General features: G+C 42.6%; 1 protein-coding gene across 2 annotated transcripts in view; it reads left to right on the top strand.

The window, feature by feature from the left end:
• Positions 1 to 22,412, top strand: part of Astn2 (astrotactin 2) — a 968,023-nt gene that overhangs the window by 912,263 nt on the left and 33,348 nt on the right. For both annotated transcript variants that reach the window (XM_059254463.1, XM_059254462.1), the window contains exon 20: positions 2,573 to 2,714. In XM_059254463.1, the coding sequence (XP_059110446.1) occupies positions 2,573 to 2,714 (142 nt within the window). The remainder of the gene's footprint in view (positions 1 to 2,572; positions 2,715 to 22,412) is intronic.

Below are 22,412 nucleotides of genomic sequence, written 5' to 3'. Positions count from 1 at the left end.
GTCCTGCCATGTTCAGAAGACATCACCTTGCTCCAATCATTTCTGACTTCTGGCTCTTACATATTTCTTCCCCCACTTTCAGGATGGTCTTGAATGGGGTGGGGTATGCTAAAGATATTTCATTTGTGGCTGAGTACTCTACTGATATTTATTCTGTGTACTTTGGCCAGTGGTGGATTTGTACATTAACTACCATACATTACATAAAGAAACTTTTCCAATAAGATCTGAAAGCTGTTCCAGTCTTTGAGTATAGAAATAAGAATTTAGAGGGCAGTTTGATGCTATGCTCATTTAGTAAAATAATAATAGCACGTTCATTCCTGGGGCATTTGGTCTCCTGAACCTTTGATTCTTGGTCAGGTTTACAATACTAGGCATATCTTTTCTTCTGTGAAGTGGGCTTTAAATTCAACCAGAAAGCAGTTGGTTACCCCCACAATGTTTATACCACTATTGCACCCATGAACTTATATTGCCCTGTAATTATTATTGTAGTTCACAGCTTGGTTGTTGATGACCTTGTCTACCAAGCATCCTGCACAGCAACTTCTGATACTATGAAAGCTACCCAGTAGGGGGGAAGCTTCCTGGTCAATTACCAACTTGATTTTTTTCATGGCTTGAGACCAAAATGTGTCTTGTCTGCAACAATAGGGTCTTATCACAAAGTTCTGGTAGGTGATCAAGAATCTTGACAATATCCTGTATTGTTTTGGAGAATTTCTGAGACACATATGACCAACAACCTGAGGGGTGATATCCTACACCTGATAATAAGCTGTTTATTTTGTCACCTGTGGCTTCTGGGAAGAACATTATCCCCACTGGAGGGTAACTATTTAACTCTTTTATATGAATGTATGTAAGGAAGCAATGGATGGAGGACTCATAGCACTTCATACTATGTGGTATAAAATATCTCCTCACATGCAGTTTTGCTTCAAAATTATCCAATTTTTAAAATTAGAAAGGAACTAAGAGGCTGTTTAGGCTCATTTACTTTATCTATTTTCAGTAATTTTTATTAATTTTTATTTTTACAAAAGCTGTATGTTTTTATTGAAGATAATTTTAAAATTAGGGATAAGCAAAAATAAGACAGAAAAGTATTCATTGTTTCACTTCAAAAACACTACTAAGCATTTGCTATATTTTTGTTTCTCCTGTTTTAAAATCATTGTGTGTGTGTGTGTAAAATTTTCACAAAATTATATTCTATAATTGTCCTATTTTAGTTTAAAATATGTCATAAATATTCTTTTACATACCTTTATATTTTCCCAGAAGTTATTTTTAAAGTCTATACAGTATTCCTCTGTATCATTGAGCTACAACTGCCAAATTGATAGTCATTTCTATATTGCTAAAGATTTAGTTATCTCTAAATCTGTGCCAAGATGAAATAGTAGGACACTGTCTCTCTTTTCATATTTTTGCACATCTATATTATTTTTTCAAGAATTATTGCAGTATAGCCGGGTGGGAGTAGTACATGCCTTTAATTCTGGCACTCGGGAGGCAGAGCCAGGTGGAGCTCTGCGAGTCTGAGGCCAGCCTGGTTTACAGAGTGAGATCCAGGACAGGCACCAAAACTACACAGAAAAACCCTATCTCGAAAAAAAAAACATATTGTATACTTTCACCTTACATAGAAGAAAACTAAGGTACAGAAATGATAATTCCACTGTCTGAACCAATGCAATGAACTCCTGTCAGAGCTAACTCTAGATTATTAAATTCTAAAAGTTTAGTTATCTTCCCAGCTTTTACTTCCTAGTCTCTCTCATGGAGTTCTTTTTTCTAGTTAACTTCAACTGTTTCCTTAAATCCAATGGCTGAATTAGGTTTCAGGAACCATTGAGTTTGGGGACTTACACTTACTTAACATGGCTTCTGTTGTCATCTCCTGTGCTCATGGCCTTCATCACTCATCAATCATAAAATTCTTTTCCTATAACTCATCTAGATCTATTTCCACCTCAGAATAACACTCTATGAATCCAGCATGAGCACCTAAGAGTGGCCACGTAATATGAAAACTCTTCTATCCTAAATTCAACTCCTTCGATACATAAGGAAGAATCTGCAGCTTTAAGGAAAGTCTTTAAATATGGAGTCAGAAGAAAATGGCAGTGACAGTATTGAAACAGTTACTCTACACCAAAAAAAAGAGTAATTCCTTTGTCTTTACATACATTTTGTTATAGAATAATTTACTTCATTTTAGCTTTGCCATATCTTCCAAAGTTCTGTATTGGTATTCTTTTATTGCACAGGTAGTGAATCTCAGGCATAAATATGAACAGTCATCATGTGCCTGGCATGGTGGCTTACAGCTATAATTCCTACAAATGGGTGGTGAACTGAAGAAAGTGATTAACAAGTTCAAAGCCAACCTTGGTACATGGCAAGAAGCCATCTTAAAAAACAAACAAACAAACAAAAATCATATAGAGACTAGACACCGAAGATGACAATTTGTGACGTTTTCAGATCTGCCCTTTTCCCTGGGAATGTTTTTTCACCAAGGCATGCACTGGAGAGCTCATCTGTTTTTATCTCCTTCCAGGAGAATTCCTGAGTTTTGCTGATGACTTACTCTCTGGCCTGGGCACATCTTGTGTAGCAGCTGGTCGAAGCCATGGAGAGGTCCCTGAAGTCAGTATCTACTCAGTGATCTTCAAGTGCTTGGAACCGGATGGTCTTTACAAGTAAGAAGCAATGGGTTTGTAGGGAGTATGAAGCAGTGAATGTGGGTTTAAGCCTTGGAGGGATAATTGGAGTAATTCTTTTCAGAGCAGCCTAATGTTTCTTAGCTTGTCTCTATGTGACCTTGGGAGTCAAAGACTTAGAAGTTTCTGTTTAGAATGTAGACCACAGAGAGGCATGCAAGGTGAGTACCATAGGGCCCATAGAGGCTAGATACTAAGTTCTATTATATTATTTCTACTGATGAATAATCTGCAACCAAGAAAAAGACAATAGTTTACTCTGGGTCACAGAACAGCTTATTAAGGAGAGCTGGCTGGCAATCCCTGCCTACTGCTCTTTTCTGATTTTCATAGTATCTCTGAGATAAGTATATGTGTATATATGCATATATTAAGTTATACTGATATATACAGCTCAAATATACATCTTCTTTAATGTATATATGTGTGTGTGTGTGTGTTTATGCCTGTGTATGTAAATGTATACAGACATATATATTAGGATTTAGTGGACTCATTATATCTAAACTCCTAGAAGTCACTGTCAGATTGATTTGATAATGTCAGAGGAGACAGGAGGCTTGGTTTTGTTTCCAACCACAATGAGTATTGCCACATCTGGAGGTAGCCATCATAAATAACACTAAAGAGCTCTAGAGGACAGCTCATCATATTCCTAATGATGAAATCACAGGTCACCTCCTTTATTACCTTAGAAAGCTGTAACTGGTGAGATGTTAAATGTATTAACAGTTACTCAACTAATTCTTTTATTTGCATCATCATTATTTATTTATTCCTCTTTTATTTATCTGCTTAACCATTCATCTATCCTCCACTTATCTCTCCTTCTGCATCTTCTTCCACTCATCTATCCATATAATTTATCCATCTATTTATATAATCTCATGTAGAATTTTCATTTCATGCCCACATTTTCTAAGGATTTTTTTTGTGTCTTCCTACTGTACTAAGGTATTCTTGGGCATGCATGTGGCTGACACCAAGGGCCCTATCCTCCGATGACTTAAAACATGACAGTGATATGAAAGGATACACACATATGGGTTTGGAACATTAGTTGTATAACCTTAATTAAGTTGCCCTACAAATACATCGATAGACCAAACTTAAGAATGCTACTGTGAGCTGGACCTTGTAACCCAGACTCTATGACCTCGCAGTTGTTATGATTCAAACTTTCTCTTCAATCATGTGGGATCAGGAAATGACAGAAAAGGGGGTCTGCCGTGCACAGAGCTAGTCGGCAAGCCAACCAGAGAAGTACGATGTACTCTGTGCCTTACGGAACGTTCACAGACTTGATGGTGAACACTGGGACTGGATCTAGGCTTTGAGAGCACAACTCCCCAGTCTGGGAATCAGTAAGTACTGGGTGTCTGGGCTCTGGAGTCACTGCACCTGTGACTCCAGACAGCAAGCACACAGCTAAAGTCAAAGCTGTAAGATCTTGTCTGACACTAAAAACTATGGTGCTATCAAGGAAGGGGAGTTTTAGAATATTTCCTGATGACTGGCTCCTGAGATCTATACCCTTCCTTAAGGGTATACACTAGAGGCAGATAGATCTCAGATCAAACCCATGCCTTTCTCTTCATTGGTGTTCATTCTCTGAGCCTCCAGTTCTTTCTCTACGAGAATGTGTGTGTCTCCCTGAGACTTTCCTTTTATCTTCTTGTCCATCTTTCCATCTATCTACCCATTCTCATATCAATCTACCCTTCTAGGCTCCTTGGTGTGAGCCCCTAGTTAGAGTATAGTAAGTATCAACTGTTATCTCTGTTGCAGTTGCTACCTAATTGTGGCAGTTATGAATTTCCCCATTGCCCTGTTTATTCTCCAATTGATGGGTCAGATGAGTAAGCAGTGAGAAATAAGTCAGAGCCTTACCTGGTGGTTCTCATCCATTGGGTCAGAAGGAGTAGCCCTGTCTTTGGGTGGCACTGTAGCAATGTGGTGTTAGCGTAGCTAATGTCTACAGAAAGCAATGAGATGTGTTTATAAATTCCTCCAAAGCAACTGACACTGAGAGTTGATGAATCGGCTACTATTCTTTAAATATGATAAATATTTCCCTTCGTTTCTTCTTTTTCCAATGATCTGGCACCATCTCTGCTTCCCAATTCTTGGGGTAGGGTCTCCTTCCTTCCTCTGCTTTGGGAATGTGTTTGTCATGACTTTGTCTTCCCTATCTCTGGACACCTCTTTGTTTTATTTATTTTCTTTTTAAATAGGTTTTATTAGTGGCCCTGGGATCTGGGCTGCTCTGACAGAGAGCCAGGGTGTTGTTTGGAACCGTCTCCCATCCCACTGGCGGCTCTCCTCCCGTGAAGTCTGACCGACTTGGTCTTGAGTTTTAAAATAGCTCCCGTGTCTGTTCTTGGGGTTTCTCATTTTCTGCTTGCTCATTCCTCAGCAAAATTTCTTTTCTTCCTTCTGTGCCAAGAATACTACATGTGGTAGTAGAAAGAACACAGGCTTTGGGGACAGGCTACCCTGAGTGTGAATCCTGATTCTGCCCCCCCCCCCCGTGTGCTCAGAAAGTGACCCCAGACAAGTGATTGTTCACTATTCTAAGTGACAAATTTTTCCTCTAGAAAAAGGGTTGGTAGTCACTCATGCCTTACAAGGTTCTAGAACAGAGAACTTTGTTAAGAGTAATAAAAACTAGGAAAAGCACAATTTGCCAGAATTCTGGTGCATAGGAGGCCAGCAGGAAGGTTTAACTGTTTTCTCCATTTTGATCTCTGACTTAACCCCTCATTATCAGGGTCCTTTTCTTTCAAGGACAACTCTGGAGGAGTTGGTTTCCATGAAGAAAGACTGGGTCCTACCAGCCCTGAGAAGTGTCTCCTGGGATGGCTAGAAAAGAGGAGGGGGCAGATTCAGAGGAGGAAAGACTCAGAAAAAACAGAGTTTTCATGACAAGCACAGTCAGACACTAAGCTCCCCAAATGATTCAACTGGCAGGGGAGAACAGGACCACATAAGTGTCTACCAAAGAGCCTGGGCTCCCGCCCTGTCCCCCCATTCCGCTGTGCTCAAACTCCATCTGCCCTGCCTGGTCTGAAGCGGCAGCAACTTTGAAATGATGATGCACTAGAGTCACTACAGCTTGAGAGTTCTGGGTATCATAGTTCCGCCATGGAATCTATTCTCAACCCCTGTCCCAGGACTCCTGCCCTTCCCAGTTATCTGCTTCTGCCACTTTCCTTTTGCCCCTGTAGGGCTTCTCTGGTCCCTAATTAGCATCCCTTTATCTTGTAAACTTTGTAAACTTGTAAACTTTCTCTGGTTCTTTTTCCATATGGATTCCCGGCTGGGTCTGGGTCTGGGTCTGGCCTTCCCATGTGTTACTCTCTTAAGGTTTTATTTATCGGAGTGCATCTCAGTTTCTCTGCTCTATTTCTCATTTGAATTTTTGCCTCTGCCCACCGCTCCCTCCCCCCTCGCTTCCCCCCTCCCCGCCCCCCCGCTCTTGTACAAACTCCCTTTCTTTGCCCTACCTTGGAAGGCAAATTGCTTTTGCAGCCCCTCCATCCAGAAATTTTACACAGTGCTTCAGGGTGAGACCAATGGGAGGAGCGAAGGTCAAGGCTGATTTTCTGTCCTGAGCTCACCCCCGTGTAACCGTCCAGAAACATCAGCAACCGTGGTGCCCCCATTTAAATTGAATTTCCTTGTTTGTTTCATTTGTTTTGCTTTGAATGAAAACAAATAAGAGCAGAAAAAGGAGAGGGTCCCCCCAAAAGCCCAACAGTGGGGCCAGCTTCTGATCCCCTGGGGAGTTGGAGTCCAAGGGTGATCTTCAGTGGGAGTGTCTGCTGGGTCAATGGCTGAAGCGCAGCTAGGCTGTTGTCCCTTCCTTACCTGGCTAGGGGCCTAGACACTCTTCTTGTAACTGCTTTCCAATTTCCTATTACTCAAGGTAATTAGCCTCCGTCTTGTCTTGGCTGCCTTGCCTCCTCTAACAATGGCTGGCTGCCAAGGGGTCCTCAGTGCACATGCCAGGAGCAGCCAGGCTTGATTCCTAGGGTGGGGGGCTCATTCCCACACATTCAGAGGCTTGCCTCAGGCCCACCTTCACCTCTCTGGCTTCTGCTCTATGAAAGGAATGCTGAAGGAGCCTGGGTACTGCATCCAAGTGCCAGCATCCATGATGGGAACAGAGTCTCAGGGGGAAAGACTTCGCAGGGGTGGGTGGGGCTGGATGAGTAGAAGAAAAACCAAGGCCCTGGAGGAAGAAGCAAATTGCATAAAACAAAGTTCTGAGGTCAGAAGGCAGACAGGCATTCTCCATTCTAGACGCTCAATACCACCTTGGGCCAATTCCTCCTCCTCTTTCTCCTCCAGGAATGAAATTCTGCCTGCATAAAGAAAAGTTAGACTCAGTGGTCCTGAGAGTTATGCACTAGGTAGACATTCAGAATCCAAACTGAATTCTGGTTCTCACAATGCTACACCTTCACTTTCTGGATAATGGTAAGAAGCAACACTCTCACATGAAGAAGTCACTGTGCCAGGAACCATGCAAGGCATACACATGGTCTCATGTAATTCTCACCATAGCCCTATGATGTGGTAGCTGTGTTCTTATCATCTCCCATATCATGTATATGGAAACTAGGGTTTAAGAAGCAGTGATTTTGCATAGTCACATAACAAAGAAGGACTAGAGCTGAGTTCACATCCCAGGTGATAACAATGCACCTACCATGTTCTACTCATGGTCTTGCCCACACATGTGGGTGGAGTTGTAGGAAGAAGCAGAGGGGGACTTTCTAGTAGTAAGCAACACTAATTACAATGGGAGGAATGCCAGGCTTGGGCACTAGAAGACTTAGATCACAGCGTTTTATATTAGACAGTACTTCAGGCCTCTTCTGTCCCATCTATATAATAGAGATAATTAATCCCCTCTGTAAACTAGGAAATAACAAACTGTACTTCCAGAGGCTGTTCTAAATATCACATGAGATATTAGGTGAAATGATAGTTTGATATTTCCTTAGATTGTGGGCATATGTGAAGGGTTATCAAAGAAAAGTAATAGGAAAGACAAAGAAGCTTGTGAATCCACATACCCAGTAAACCCCCACCTCTCTCTCTCTCTCTCTCTCTCTCTCTCTCTCTCTCTCTCTCTCTCTCTCTCTCTCTCTCTCTCTCACACACACACACACACACACACACACACACACACACACACACACCCCAATCAGGCCTCTGTAGTAGACAGAGGTAGGTTTTATCTTGGCTGCAAACCTTTGATTTAACCACAATATGGCCTTGGACAAGTTTGTCCACCTCTCTGTTTCACATGTAAGGTAGAATTATGATAGGACCTACCTCAGAGGTGAACTGATACATGAAAAGGACAAAAAACACCACCTTACTCATTCTTGGTACTTGAGGAAAAGCAAGAAGAATAATAAGCACTGTTACTCTTTGTGATGCCGTATTTTACCTCAAAAACAATGCCTTCCATGGTCTCTGTTAGCAGCCTGAAGCTCACCACATTCCGGTGGGAGAGTATGTTGTATCCATCCCTGACTCTGGCTACTTCCCTTATCACTGTCCAGGAATACCTGTTTCTTTGAGGTACTTACCACCAATGCCCACTTTCCCTTGACTCTCTCCACAGTGGTCCCTTTCTTTCCTTCACATTCTTCTTTGACCCTACAATGGATCCCAGTTGCCTCATGCACAGTTTTTTTTTTTTTTGTTTTTTTTTTTTTTTTTTTTTTTTTTTTTTTTTTTTTTGGTTTTTCGAGACAGGGTTTCTCTGTGTAGCTTTGCGCCTCTCCTGGAACTCACTTGGTAGCCCAGGCTGGCCTCGAACTCATAGAGATCTGCCTGGCTCTGTCTCCCGAGTGCTGGGATTAAAGGCGTGCGCCACCACCGCCCGGCTCTCATGCACAGTTTTAAAAACCATAATGTAGCTAGAGTTTTCCCCAGTCCTGATTGGCTCGGAAAACTTTAGCTACACCATAATGATTTAATGTGTTTGTTTCTCATCTGTCCTTTCATACTGGAAGTCCATAAGAACAAAATCTATGCTTTTCATGCCATGCCCACTCTGTATTTATGATGCCTAAAACTGTATGATACCAGGTAAAAAGCCAATTAATATTTGTTAAATGTTGAATAAATTTCTATTTTAGAGCAGAAATCTAGCTCACACCCACTTCTCTTCAGTCACTCACAACTCTCTCCTCCTTCCCTTACGAGTCAAGAAATTCCCACTATATACTAGAGTGACTTTTCTGCTGCCATCCCCCAACACCTCCTCTGTCTCTGTGTCCTGCTTCTTCATCTTCTCTATCTTTCTTTCTCTTTTGAAAACCCTGTTTGAATCAATCTTTTAAAGGTTTCTGCATCCAGGTAGAGTAACTAAGACACAGAGGGTCTTGACAACATGACCATAAGTCCAGTTCCTGAGCTCAAAATTACCCTCACTAGAAGAATAAGACAATAATCTAATGAAGGAAGGCATGGTATATGTCATGGTGTGGAAAGGGGACTTTTTGCACAAAGATCCTTGCACAGATAGGTTGGGAACAATATATGAAACAAGTTTTCAGCTTTCCCATTCAATCCTACACAACCTACTCTAGAACTTCTAGTTTTGTTATGCCCTGTAGTCTCACAGCACCATAAAACAGTAAACCCTGAGTGTCTGTGTTGCCCACTCTGCCTAGGAACAGACTCCCACCCATTTTAGGTGGTTTCACCACCAGCTTTCATGTGATGAGCTGGTCCCTAGTCTCTAGGCTCCCATGTTTCTGTGAAAAAGCTTTGGCAACTAGCCAAGGGATGCCTTTCCAAACACTCAGGGGTCCTAGAGCCTTGGTCAGAGTGTGTGGCCTTTCTACCACCCTCACACTACCCTTCATTCCTGTACCGTCCAGAAAGCCCATTGCAAAAGCAGTTAAGGGCACTATCATGGATCCTAAATTATGTATTAGATGACATTTAAACGCTTTTTAAAATTTACATTCCTACCCTACCCTCTTCACTTCCTCTCCACATGCCAAGAATCAGCACAGAATTTACTGGAAACAGAACGAAAGTCATCAAGAGTCTTCTAGGGCTAGCTTTCAAAAGTACTTGCCCAGTTGATGAGAGGCCAGAGAACCAAGGGTCACACTGTCTCTTATCCTTAGTGGCCATGAGGTCTTGGCCAAATGATTTACAATGGGGATGTCTCAGCTTATCCATTTGTAGAGGCGTGAAGAGGCCACCTCCAAAGACACTGTCAAAATTGAGAGCTTGTACATCTCCAGAGATTGGAAGAAGTGAGGAGATATAACAAGACTCTAGCCAGCATTAGTCCACGCAAGAGACTTTCATTCAGGGTACAACTGAAATCTCTTCCTTTCCCTTGACTTCTGAGCCAAGTCCCAGACATGACCCAGACAACATCTGAGGGACTCCCAGCTCCTAGGAGAGCCTGTGCTGGGAGGAAGTCTCCCTGGCTGGGCATGTTGCAGGGTCTGAACCAGCATGAGATGAAGCTATGGCCAAAGTGGGTCGAGGACACACCAGGCAAAGAAGCTAGAGGGGCCTGGATGTGGTTCCTGCCCTGCTCTTCTCTGATTTTTTCTTTAGCACTGCAAACTTTTCTGGTTTTTGGGTTTTTTTGGTTTTTTTTTCTCCTTTCACCTCTCTGCCCTTTATTTTTTCCTCTTTCCTTCATTGCGCCCGTTCTTCCTTTCCATCCTTTCTTCCCTCTGTCACCCCCAGACCCTCCCGTTCTTAATCTCCTCTTTGCTCTTACTTCTTTATTGCTTCTGTTTGTTTCCATCCCCTCTCTCACTTCCATTGTTCTTCTCTTAGTCATGGTGATGACCTCCCACTCTGTGTCACTCTGCCCACCTGCCTGTTTTCTGGTTTCATCATGGAGCTCTCTTTGACTTGCTGTCTCCGTGTCTGTATCTTTGTTCCTTCTCTTCCATTCTCTTCGCTTATCATTTCTCAGTGTCTGCCTTGTGAAATCTCAGGATCTTTCTTTTTCCACCATTCTGTACATTTTTTCCACTCTCCTCCCCTCATGTCACACCCCTACCTATGCACCAGGATCAGCCTCTTATCAGGCTCTGCATTAAGCAGCTAGCTGAACATGGCCAACCATACCTGATGTCACCAGGGGCCAGAGACTCTGGGGTCTCCTCAGTCATGAAGAGTGTGAATTTTCCTTGGCTATGGTGCCCAGCTTTATTGGTCAGACAATGAGGGTAAGTGGGGCAGCTTAGTGACTTAATTCTCTTCAACATCAGGTCACACTGACCTCTTCAAAATGCACATTTGGGGCCCCAGAGAGGGGAAGAGCTCTCTTCAAGCCAGAAGCAAACATAGCCATGTATCCCTAGCCAAGAGAGACTCACAGAGGAAAAATAATGCTGTTTTTCAGCCGACAGACAGCGAGGCTCCTAAAACCTGCTGGGGACTCTAAGGCAGGCTGTTTCTTTCCTCAGACTGCATCAGGATTTCATCCAGAAATGGGATACCAGCCAGGATTCCAGAAGGACAGGGCACAGACAGCTCATATGAACTTGTGGAGGGTGGAAGTGGGTGGAAACTGACTCTGAACTACAAAGATAGTCCTTGAATGACAAGCAGAGGAGCTGGACTTCCTTCTGCAGGTAATGGGGAGTCATCAAAGTCTTTTGAAGGGATATAGAATGGATTTTAACCTGTGCTTTGAGGTAATGATCTTAACTATAGTGTGGAACATAGACTAGGTTGGATTGAGGGTCAGGTAAATCTTTGGATGCAGGTAGAAAGAGAAAGATTGGGCTTTATAGTTTGGGACTCTGTGAAAAATGTGCTGGGCCAAAATGGAGCAGCATGGCTTAGCTCATTTCCAAAATATCTGGAGACAGCTCCTTCTTTACTTCATAAATGACTGGCAGTGGAAAAGCTGTAGGAAAGGTTGTATTTGTTGGTTTTGTACAAGTTGCCTCGAACTAAGCAAGGCACACTTGTGATAATTTTTTAGGGCAGCCATAGGAAACTAATACAGAGATTAAGACAACACCTGGCAGAATATAGAGTATGAGAATTAGACAACAGGAGACATCATGGTGCAGAGCAGAATACAGCTGAACTATGAAGGGCCATGATGGGAGAGATCATGTAACACAGAAGACAAGAACCTCATTACCAGTGCTATAACTTCATGAACAACAGGAAGAAGCTCCATGGTAGAGACGCTGTGCTCTCTGAGCTCCCTGGCAGCAAGGAAGAGGTGAATTCCAGCCAGCTTACAACTGGTCACTCAAGCAATGTATCTGCAGGTCATAACTCAAGGAATTTAAGGTCACTTTCTGTGTGTACAGATGAAAGAATCAAGATCCTAAGAGACCAGTATGTTCCATAGGCAGACAGAAACAAGATTAACATATAAAAACTCTGAACCCATGGCTCTTTAAAGGATATTGTTACTATCACTGTCTATGCTAGCATCACTTTTAGGGACAAGCACAGAGACAGCTCAGAATGGGAACAGATTTCTCCCCTGTAGGATGACAATCCTCACCTAGGCCAATCATCTTAGGAGCATGGACGAAGAGCCATGTCTGTCTAAACTTCCTATTCCTTGCCAGTACCACAAGCAGGCTAGTCTGAGAGTCCCCTCCTGCTCTGACTGAGACTCCAGGAAAGAAGCCAGGTCAAAGGCCAGGTCTCCTAACCTTTCCTCTCACCTTGGCTACAGGCATAGGCCCTGCACAGAGGCCTCCCTTTCCCCCAGTTTCCTCTCACTTCCATCTGTGAAGGAGGAGGCTTTGAATAGACTTACACTGTGAAGGTGTTAGCAGACTGTAAGGAAACAGCATTAACAGTGTGTAGAGAGGCAGAGGCCAGACAAAATCCAGACTTCTGATACTTTTCCTTTCTGCTGTGCTCTCTTTTCTCCTGAGGACAGACCCTTCCATCTACCAATAACCCCAATCCGTGTTTATATTTGAAGTACAAAAGAACAGTGCCTGGGAGTACAGACATCAGTGACCCAAACATCCCCACAGCCTATCCTATGTCACTCAAAGTCAGAGTGGATTGGATCAGGGCTCCTAAATCTACACTAATCCACATATTGCTTTCTTATCCTATATCCTTGCTTCCATGTACCCCAAATCATCTGAGGCTGAGGTCATATAATTGAGACAGACTGCCCTAGATCATTCTAAACCTCACATTGTTTTCTGACTGTATAAGATATTTATTTTTTGGAGGGATGTTGTAATTTCCATATCTGTGTAAAATAGAGATATTGCCATTGCTTGCTATAGAGGATCCTAGTTTTGTTTCTGTTTTTATTATAATCGAATCTCATTCTGAAGCTCAGGTTGACCTGGAACTTGCTCTGCCTGCCTAGCTGGCCTTAAACTTGGGATCTCCCTGCCTCCACTTCCTGAGTGCTAGAATTGCAGGTGTGAACCACCTAGCTCATGTGAGTTTTGTTGTGAAACAAAAACAGGATTATTCACCCATACAGAACTCCCAGGCATAGTATAACCAATAGAATATCCAACATATCAAATCCATGTAAGATCCTTCTTTAAACGTAAGTGTTTCAAGACAGGAAACAAGACCCCCCTAGTCACTCTTTCAACATGAAATGTGGCCAAGTTGGGGTCATTTTCCCATAACACATGATAAAAGAAGAGATATTTTATGCCTCCTTCTAATTATCCTTTACAAGTTCCTTGAACCTGTCTCTAATATATTTCTTTGCTGTGGATATGGTTCTGTATAAATAAAACACTGATTGGCCAGTGGCCAGGCAGGAAATATAGGTGGGACAAGGAGGAGAATAAAGCTGGGAAGTGGAAGGCTGAGTGGGGGAGACACTGCCAGCCACCACCATGACAAGCAGCATGTAAAGATGCCGGTAAGCCATGAGCCATGTGGCAAGGTATAGATTTATAGAAATGGGTTAATATAAGATGTAAGAACTAGATAGCTAGAAGCCTGAGCCATTAGGCCAAACAGTTTAAATAATACAAGCGTCTGTGTGTTTATTTTATAAGTGGGCTGTCAAACTGCTGGGGTTTGATGGGACCCGGAGAGAAAAAACTCCAGCTACATTTCTTGTCTTCAGATTCACAGAGAATCTGCCACTGACCAACAGTAGGGCAGACTTCAGAAATTATGTGTTACATGTCTGCAAACTCATAACAACCAAATGGCCTGGCATTTGGTTGATACCTAATTCAGCAAATACCAAGCATCAGTGATAAGCATCACTCCATGACAGGACTGAGTTAGTGTTTGATATAAACAGCTATAGCTATTAGCCACCAACAAAGCAGTGACAGGTACCTGCCTACCATTAACATCATTGTTAACCATTTGTCAGGCTTGACAGCCACATGCCAGCATTGTGCTAAGGTCTTTAGGTCAACTAACACTTGGAAGCTTAGCAATGTTGCTGAGTACCTCTATGGTAGGACTATAATTCCCTAACCCCCTATTTTGTAGATAAAGAAAACAAAACTTAAGCATGTCTTACCAAGGTCACTTAACTGATAAACGGCAGAACCTTGATTCAAACCGAAGCTTTCTAACTCCAAAGTCAACAGTATCCCCATGCCTCCCTTACCCAGAGATTGAGTTGGACTTCGAAGGTCTATGGCTCATGCTGAATGAGCTTTTCCTGGTGTTGGAGTCAAATTTGTAACAAGCAGATTACCTAAGGGTAGATTGGGATTGGCCACACAATGAAAGCATGGGAGTTATAAGGAAGCTATCATCTGTTATAGCCAGTGCTCCTAGGAGGAGGTGTCTTTGAGCTTGGTTTGGGTAGCACTGAATGGAGAGAACAGGGAAGTTTATATCCTAAGGAGAAGAAATGGTTGAAACAAGAAGGAGATGATATATTGAAAGACCCCCACGTGGAGGATGATAGAAAGTTGAAGATAGTTGAAGCACACAGTAAACAGGGCCGGAGAGGCAGGAGTGCTCAAGCCCTATGATGCATGCTAGGCAGGCATTGATGGATTCTGAGCAACAACGAGAAGGGAGATTCAGATTTAAGAAATGTGTCTGTGGCATATGACTTAGCAGAGGAGACTGCGGCTGGGAGAATAGTTGGATGTGTTTATAACAGTTCCGATAAGAGGCTCAGGACTTAGATCTGTGTCAGGGGATGGAGGGCAAGCGATAGATGATGAAAGTTGCAGGATGTGGACCAGTGGTATTCGGAGTTTCCTTTGGAAGTCTGACAAAGGACAACTAATCATGTAGCCTCTCACAGACGATAAGGGTCAAGAGTTGAAAATTTTCAATTTCAAGCTTTAAATCTGGATTCAAATCCTGACTCCACCAGTCGGTCATGGATTAACCTCTGAAAAATTACTGAAGGCCAAGTCAAGAAGATTACTACAAGTCTGAGGCCAGTCTGGATTACACAGTGAGTTCCAGGACTTACTGGGCTAAGAATTACACCCTGTCACAAACAGATAGACAATGCTTAGCCCTGCCCCCACCCAAAGCATTATTTTGCCTTTAAAAAGCAGGAAGAATAATATATTGTCCATTTAAAATACACATGTACAATTTAAATGAAAGGTTTCAAATATCCGTTCCCGACACCCAGTAGGCCCTTTATACCTGCGAACTCCTTCCCAAGTTCTTCACTCCTACTACCGTATACATTCATAATAATCCCAGCTCCCTTTCTCTCTCCACCAAGTTCGTTCTTTCACTGCCCAGCTCCCCTCCGTCAGCCCTCTTTCCCCAGGATGCCAGAAATGAAATAACATTCTTGGCGTGTTTGTTCCCCAGTGCCTGGCAGCCTTCCCACAGACCCCTGGCTGGGTCAGGACTGATTTGCATTAGCATGTGCAGGCCAGTGCGAAGGGGAGGGAGAGGCCCTGTTTACAGGGAGTTTCATCAGGTTCTCTTGCCAGAAAAAGGAGAACTGAGTATTTCTTTCTGGGAAACGTTCACAGATTAGGCCCAGCAAAGAAGGCTCCAGGAGGTGCCCCACTTGTGGAGGGGTTGTGGGTGAGTGGGTTGCCGATCTGACCCGGGGGCTGTGTCTGATTTCTCTCACCCTTATCGCAGGCCAGGAACTTAATACGGTGAAATTGTTCTTTCTGAATTGGATCTGAGTTCTGCAACAGGTTGAAGAGGCATTGCTCAGAGCAAGGAAGACACTCAGAAGCCACAGGAGAAATAAACAGCCATTTTTCTGGGTTCTTGGTGGATATGAAATCCACAAAAACATCCTTGAGGGAAAAAGACGGAGGTGGCCCCACAGATGTGTTTTTGTTTGTCCTAGCTTTAATCCTGTGAAGTTTTGCATATTATCCATTTTAGCATCATAACTTTCTTCCAGGAATCTCAATATCCTTATGCAGATCTAGATAGCCAGTGGCAGGCCAAGAGACAAGTCCCTGGAGGTGTCTCCGGAGTAACATCGCTAGTGTGAAGTGTCTGCTCCTGAAGGCAAGAGTTATACTATTTGGAGACAGACAAACTGAGTTTCTTGCTTTTTACTGAATAATCCTTGCCTGTGTGCGTGTGTGCGACTTATTTAATTACTGTACTGAGTATTGAACCCAGGGCCTTATTCATGCCAGAGAAGCACTCCACCATTAAGCCGGATCTCTAGCCTCTTTTTTATTTATTTGTTTTTGTTTCGTTTTGTTTTGTTTTGTTTTGTTTTCCAAAACAGGGTGTCACTGTGTAGCTCTGGCTGTCCTGGAACTCACTGTGTAGACCAGGCTGGCCTTGAACACTCAGAGATCTACCCCCTCTGTCTCCAAAGTGCTGGGATTAAAGACTACTTGGCCGTCTTTTTTGTTTTTGTTTTTGTTTTGTTTTGTTTTTTTTTCCCAGAGAGAGGATTTCCTTAAGTAGTCTAGACAGACTAACCCTGAACACAGTCTATAGCCAACCTTTTGAACTTGCCATCCCCCTGCCTCAGATTCTGAGTATAGGCCTACACCACCAGGTTTAACTTCACCAATTTCCTCTTGACCTCTAGAATATGTTTTCTCTAACTAAGACCTTCTACTTCTATTTCACATTAGTGTTTTCATGGAGTTCCAAGAAAATAATCAACAATTTGAATTGTGAGTCCTTAAAAACATGCTTTTTAAATACCAGACACCATTCCAAATGCTTTCCAGAAGTAAGCTCACCTAGACCTCTCAATGAGGACAGTATTCTATCATTGCCAGTTCACAGATGAGACAATCAAATCCCAGAGATGTAAATATATTTAACAAAGGTCAATATCAGAGCCAGGATGTGAACGCACAAAGACTGGCTCCCGGGGGCAAATTCCCCATCACTAACTAATTGGGAATCCACATTAGCATCTAATGAGCGCCTTGGACAGCAAAGCCTATGTTCTCACCCACCACAGGGCCTTGGCACATGCCACATGTCTTCTTTGGATTAATTTTGTTCATCTATTAGTTGTTTCCTAGAATGGCACCCTCTGACTTATCATCTGAATTATCTACCCAAATAGCCTTTCATGTGCTACAATTATCACGTTTGATTATATATATGTATATGTATGTATATATATATATATATATACATATACATATATATATATATATATATGGCTTCTGTTAGACCAAGAAGTTTGTGGGGTAAAGAGGGTATTTATTTTGTTTTTCTGTATATACTTAGCTGCACATACAAAGGAAGGCAATAAATATTTATTTTTTGTGATATATAATTTATTATATAAGTAAATGTGTTGTATAATGCACCTCTAGTCATAACTATAAGAATGAAGTAGCAGCTTTTTCTCTTCACTTAATGGATAAGCAAGTAAAGGGTCCTGGTAGCTTAATAAACTAGCTAATGTCCCAGAGAGTGAGAGAATAAACATCTGAAAGACCTCCAACCTCTAAGCTCAAGGTCTTTGCTCTGACTCTCTGCACTGTCCTGTCTTTTACTAGACCACATAAGGGACACATGGAGAAATTAAATATAGTACTAGCCCTAACAGGTTTCCCATTCTTCAGGGAGGAGTCAAATGTGCACGGACCACTATGTCATAAGTAAATTAATCGGTAGCTGGCTTCGTAACATACAGATTATGAGCTACGGGAAAGAGTGGTTGAGACAACGAAGAAGGTTCTGTTTGTTTTGTTTTGCCAGGAAATAAGGCCCCCTCTTACTTTTCTTTACCCAGCCACCAGTCTCTAAGCATTTGCTCAAATGTAACATCCTCCCTGTTAGCATTGGTGTTTGTTTATCCCACTGGTTTGGGTCGACTTCTTTGTAGCATTCTGTACTGCATTCTTGGAACTCGAAGATGAACCAGACATTGCCTCTGCTTCCATGGAACTCATAATGTGCGGTCAGTGATGTGAGCCCTCAGAGGAGCAGGGCCTCTCTGCCCAGGGGGTGGGAAAGAGTGACAGGACATTGGTATTGAACTTTAGAAGGTGATTAGGATTGGTAAGATAGGGAGAGAAAAGCAAATGGTTTCCCAGGGACAGGAAGTCTCATGTGGAAAGTTATTGAGTACGACAACCTGTCAGAGTTACAGACCACATCAGGTCATTCTGGTACAATGCAGCTGTGCATGAATGTGCCAAGCCTAAGGACATTGGTGGGCCTCAAATCATGAAGGGACTTTAGGCCAAGCTAAGGAGTATGAATTCTAACTTGAGAGTCAAGGCAAGCATTAGGGATCTTGAGCTGGCTGCTCAATAGACATTGTCAGACTTTCTCTACCCTTATTTTGACCAATATACTAGTAATAGTGTCATGGTAAGGCAGAGCTGTGGAAGCAAATGAGGAAGTGAGACTCGGGTGGCCTTGCTTGAGTAATGTCACGCTCCTGCACTGGGAGGTCAGGACATGATATGAGTCAGGGTGCTCAAACTCCATTCAAAGTGGGAGAGACAGTTCTTCAGTATATAGTGAGCTACCTAAAAAAAAAGGATCACTTGGCAAGAGGAACAAATGAAGTTCAAAGACTTCTAACCCCAACAGAAGCCCATGAAGCTAAAGACTAAAGAGAGTCTTTTCAAAGCCAATGCCATGGATCCTTACCACATTGCTCCACTCAACAGATACTGTAGCTTCCGTCTGAGGTGGGAGGGGGAAGCATAAGGCCCTACTGAGGTGAAACAGCCAAATTTATGAAAAGAGAGTAGGCCACACAGCGAATGGGTCCATATGAAATGTGAAGCACACTACCTGGAAGTCATAGCATTGTGTCTAGGCTTCCAGAAATAGTTGCTGAGCCAATAATGGCAAGGCTCATTGCTGCTTGATGGAGTGAGGCGAAGTTGAGTGGCCAAGAAGCTGGAGTTCATTAGTACCCCATGCTGTCTCAGTCCTTGGACTCATCAAAACCCTATAGAGATTTATTTTCCTTCAAGAGGGGAACAGTTGTGTCTTCAAAGTCAAGGTGAATGCAGCACAGGGATCTCTAGGTCAGCCTTTGACTAAGTGCCAGCTCTATCACTCTCCAGCTATGTGTCCTTGGTTTAAAAGCCCCCTTGCCATCCTCCTCACAAACAACATATTCTCCGAATGCAAAATGTGGCCAATAAACCCTGCTTTGTCTTGCTCTCAAGGTTATTTGTACAATAAGCTTTGAAACGTGTAAATTGATAGGTGTCAGGGATGCGTTTGTTTCTGTTAATCCCGAGAACCAAAACTAAAAGCAGAAAGTATTAGGGAAGTACGATAATCTTCCACATGCTGCCCCTGCATGTCAATACTGTGTCACATTGGCTTCAGGCTCCAAAGAAATCCAAATTAAAGAAGCACTTAAAGGCTGTGTTGCCCACCCCTGTCAGTTTTATTTTACCCCTCCCTCTGAAAACACCACCGCCATCCTGAATCTGTGTTCGTCTAACCCAAGAGCAAAGCAGCCTTATACTTCCTTGTTTACTCTTTAATTTACACTGTCGTTCCTGGTTTCTTATGTTCACAAGTTGAAACTCCGGCTGCTTCCAGCAGACACGTGCAGCCTGCCTTGCTTTTGTGTTTTGTTAATATTAATTTGATTTCTGGAATAACCACATGTTTAGAGCTATGGCATAGAAAGGCCCACAGGGTCTTATCTATCTCCTGGGAACCTCCCCCACTCCCTTTTTTATGTCAATTCCTGCAAGAAAATAAATATTTGAATAATGTATTCTTCTAATCTTGTGCTTACGCAAAGCCTTACGTCTCTGTGAGCTTGGCCAGCCATGTCAAGGTCTTATCAGCACTGGATGCCTCAACCGTGCCTGGCCAGCCCATTGCCCCCATTCTGGTAACTCAAGGTTTCAACAGCTGATGTGTCCAATCGACCAGGGAGGCTTATCTTCATGGGGCAAAGGAAGCCGGATGGTGGTTGAGGCCCAGAGATATTAGATGAAGGCTGTACGAGGCTGTGTGAGTTCAAAACAGCAATTCAGTTTGCTGTCTAAGATGAAGAGAAGCATCATTGTGAGGAACACACAGCTGTTGTAGGGGACATTGACAGATTATCGGTTTGATGCTACATTCCATATATCCGAAACATATGTCCTTATGTAGTGACTGCACCACTCTTCTGAGCCTGTTTCCATATTGGGAGGCTCGCCTCACTGTAAGATTCTTGTGACTATAGGGAATAGGCAGAGCCCACTGTGCCTTTAACACCATGCTTGTGGCTGCATACTACATGCATGACTCGTGGGAAGAAGTGGTAAGTGGATCCATATTACAAACAATGGCCAGAGCAATGTGCCAGCTGTTCTGGTAAGCCTCAACATCCACACATTGCAATTTGTAAGAGTTAGCCTACGTGATATGTGTCCAAATCTCATAATTGACCAATAGTAGATGTATAATTCTTACAAACACTGAATTCCAAAACTAAATGCTTAAACATGGCCTCCACCACCACCTCCCTTTCACTAAAACTACACTTGTCCACCCTTATACACATTAGCACCAGACTTAAGAATATGCAACCTTGCAGTATCTGTAAGACAGTATGCAGATAACTGGATTCAATGACAAATATATATTTAGTCATTACTTCATGTACGAGGTAAGCAAATATTGAATGACCCTCTTATGTGTATCATATTCTGCCCCTACAAATAGTATCAAGATGCTGCCCCAGCCATCAAGGAGATAGATACAAGGTATTGTAAGACAGAGAGTAGAAAGCATAGCTCGGGGTGCAGTAAAGTTCTGTGACCAGCATTGAAGAAAGCATAGACACACAAGTTGTCTTTCTCTTCATCTCAAACACCATGTTTCTTGCTTCTACAGAATAAGTTGGTGAACATTTCTTAGAATAAGGAAATTCGAAGTAGGAGTAGACTATTCCTCGTAGTGAAGACAACAGTGACCATTAATGGCAAAAAGAGCATCCTATAGGAGTACAGCAAAAGTCTCTTAGCCTGAGGGACAATAGCATGTCTAATAACAAACACATGAGACAAGGTGTTAGTGTTTGACTGATATTAGCGAAATGTATAACCAAAAGTGGAAATTTGGAGGAAGCTGGACAAGAGTTGTGTGTGTTGTGCTGGCTTGTTGTAAGTCAACTTGACATAAGCTACAGTTGCTGGAAATGAGGGAGCCCCCAGTGAGAAAATGTCTCTATAAGATCGGGCTGTTGGCAAGAGTGGGGGCATTTTCTTAATTATTGAACAGTGTGGGAGGGTCCGGCCCATTGCTAGTGGGGCCATCCCTGGGGAGATAATCCTGATTTCTATAAGAAAGTAGGCTGATCTAGCCATGGGGAAAAGCCAGTAAGCAACACCCCTCTATGGCCTCTGCATCAGCTCTTGACTTCAGGTTCCAGCCCTGTTTGAGTTCCTGTCCTGACTTTCTTCAATAATGAACAGTGATGTGGAAGTATAAAGCAAAGAAACCTTTTCTTCCTAAGTTGCTTTGGTCATAGTGTTTCATCACAGCAATAGAAACTTTAACCAATACAAAGGTATAGGTGTATTTCCAAAGGTCTTTTCGGCTGAGCTTGAAGAAGCTCCATTCCACATTATAGGTGGTGGGAGGAGATCAAAAGATTTTTGGAAAGAGGTATGATATTAATTGGTCACCACTTCAGTAATATATCCTGGAGAAAGATTCAAAGTAAACTAGAAAGATGTCTATATGGATGGGGAGGGGGTGAAAGAATGCTTAGGAGATGGCTACAGTTGTCTAGGTGGGAAATGCTTGCAGATTTTTAACAACCCTGTACTGGAGGGGGACAATGGATAAATGGAAAAAATGATGAGAATTCAGATTCAACTTGGAAACTTCTTGTATGAGGAATGAGGTAGAAGGATGAGAATGAGAATGGAGAAATCACTGAGTGGTTGGATAGATGTTGCTGTCATTCTAAATGAATAGCATAAGTAGATGAGTCATTTGGAAAGTTGGGGTATGAAAAATGTGGAGGCAGGGGTTTGATTTGTCAATGGATATCATAATGGAGCTGTTCAGTGGGTCATCGGGTTACAATAACTACAAAGAAAAATTTATGTAGGAAGGTGTACACAGATATGTGTGTACACAAAGACATGTGCATGAGTGCCCTCAAGCACATACATACATACATACATACATACACACATACACACACACACACATACACACACACACACACACACATACACACACACACACACACACAGATGACAAATACGTTGACAGGAAAAACCTAAAACCTCCCCCCTATTTTCCCCCTAGAGCAATATA

Source organism: Peromyscus eremicus, chromosome 2 (genome assembly GCF_949786415.1).
Source record: "Peromyscus eremicus chromosome 2, PerEre_H2_v1, whole genome shotgun sequence".
In the NCBI taxonomy this organism is placed as follows: Eukaryota; Metazoa; Chordata; class Mammalia; order Rodentia; family Cricetidae; genus Peromyscus; species Peromyscus eremicus.
The sequence above is the reverse complement of the archived record's forward strand: the minus strand, read 5'-3'. Positions and strand labels throughout refer to the sequence as shown.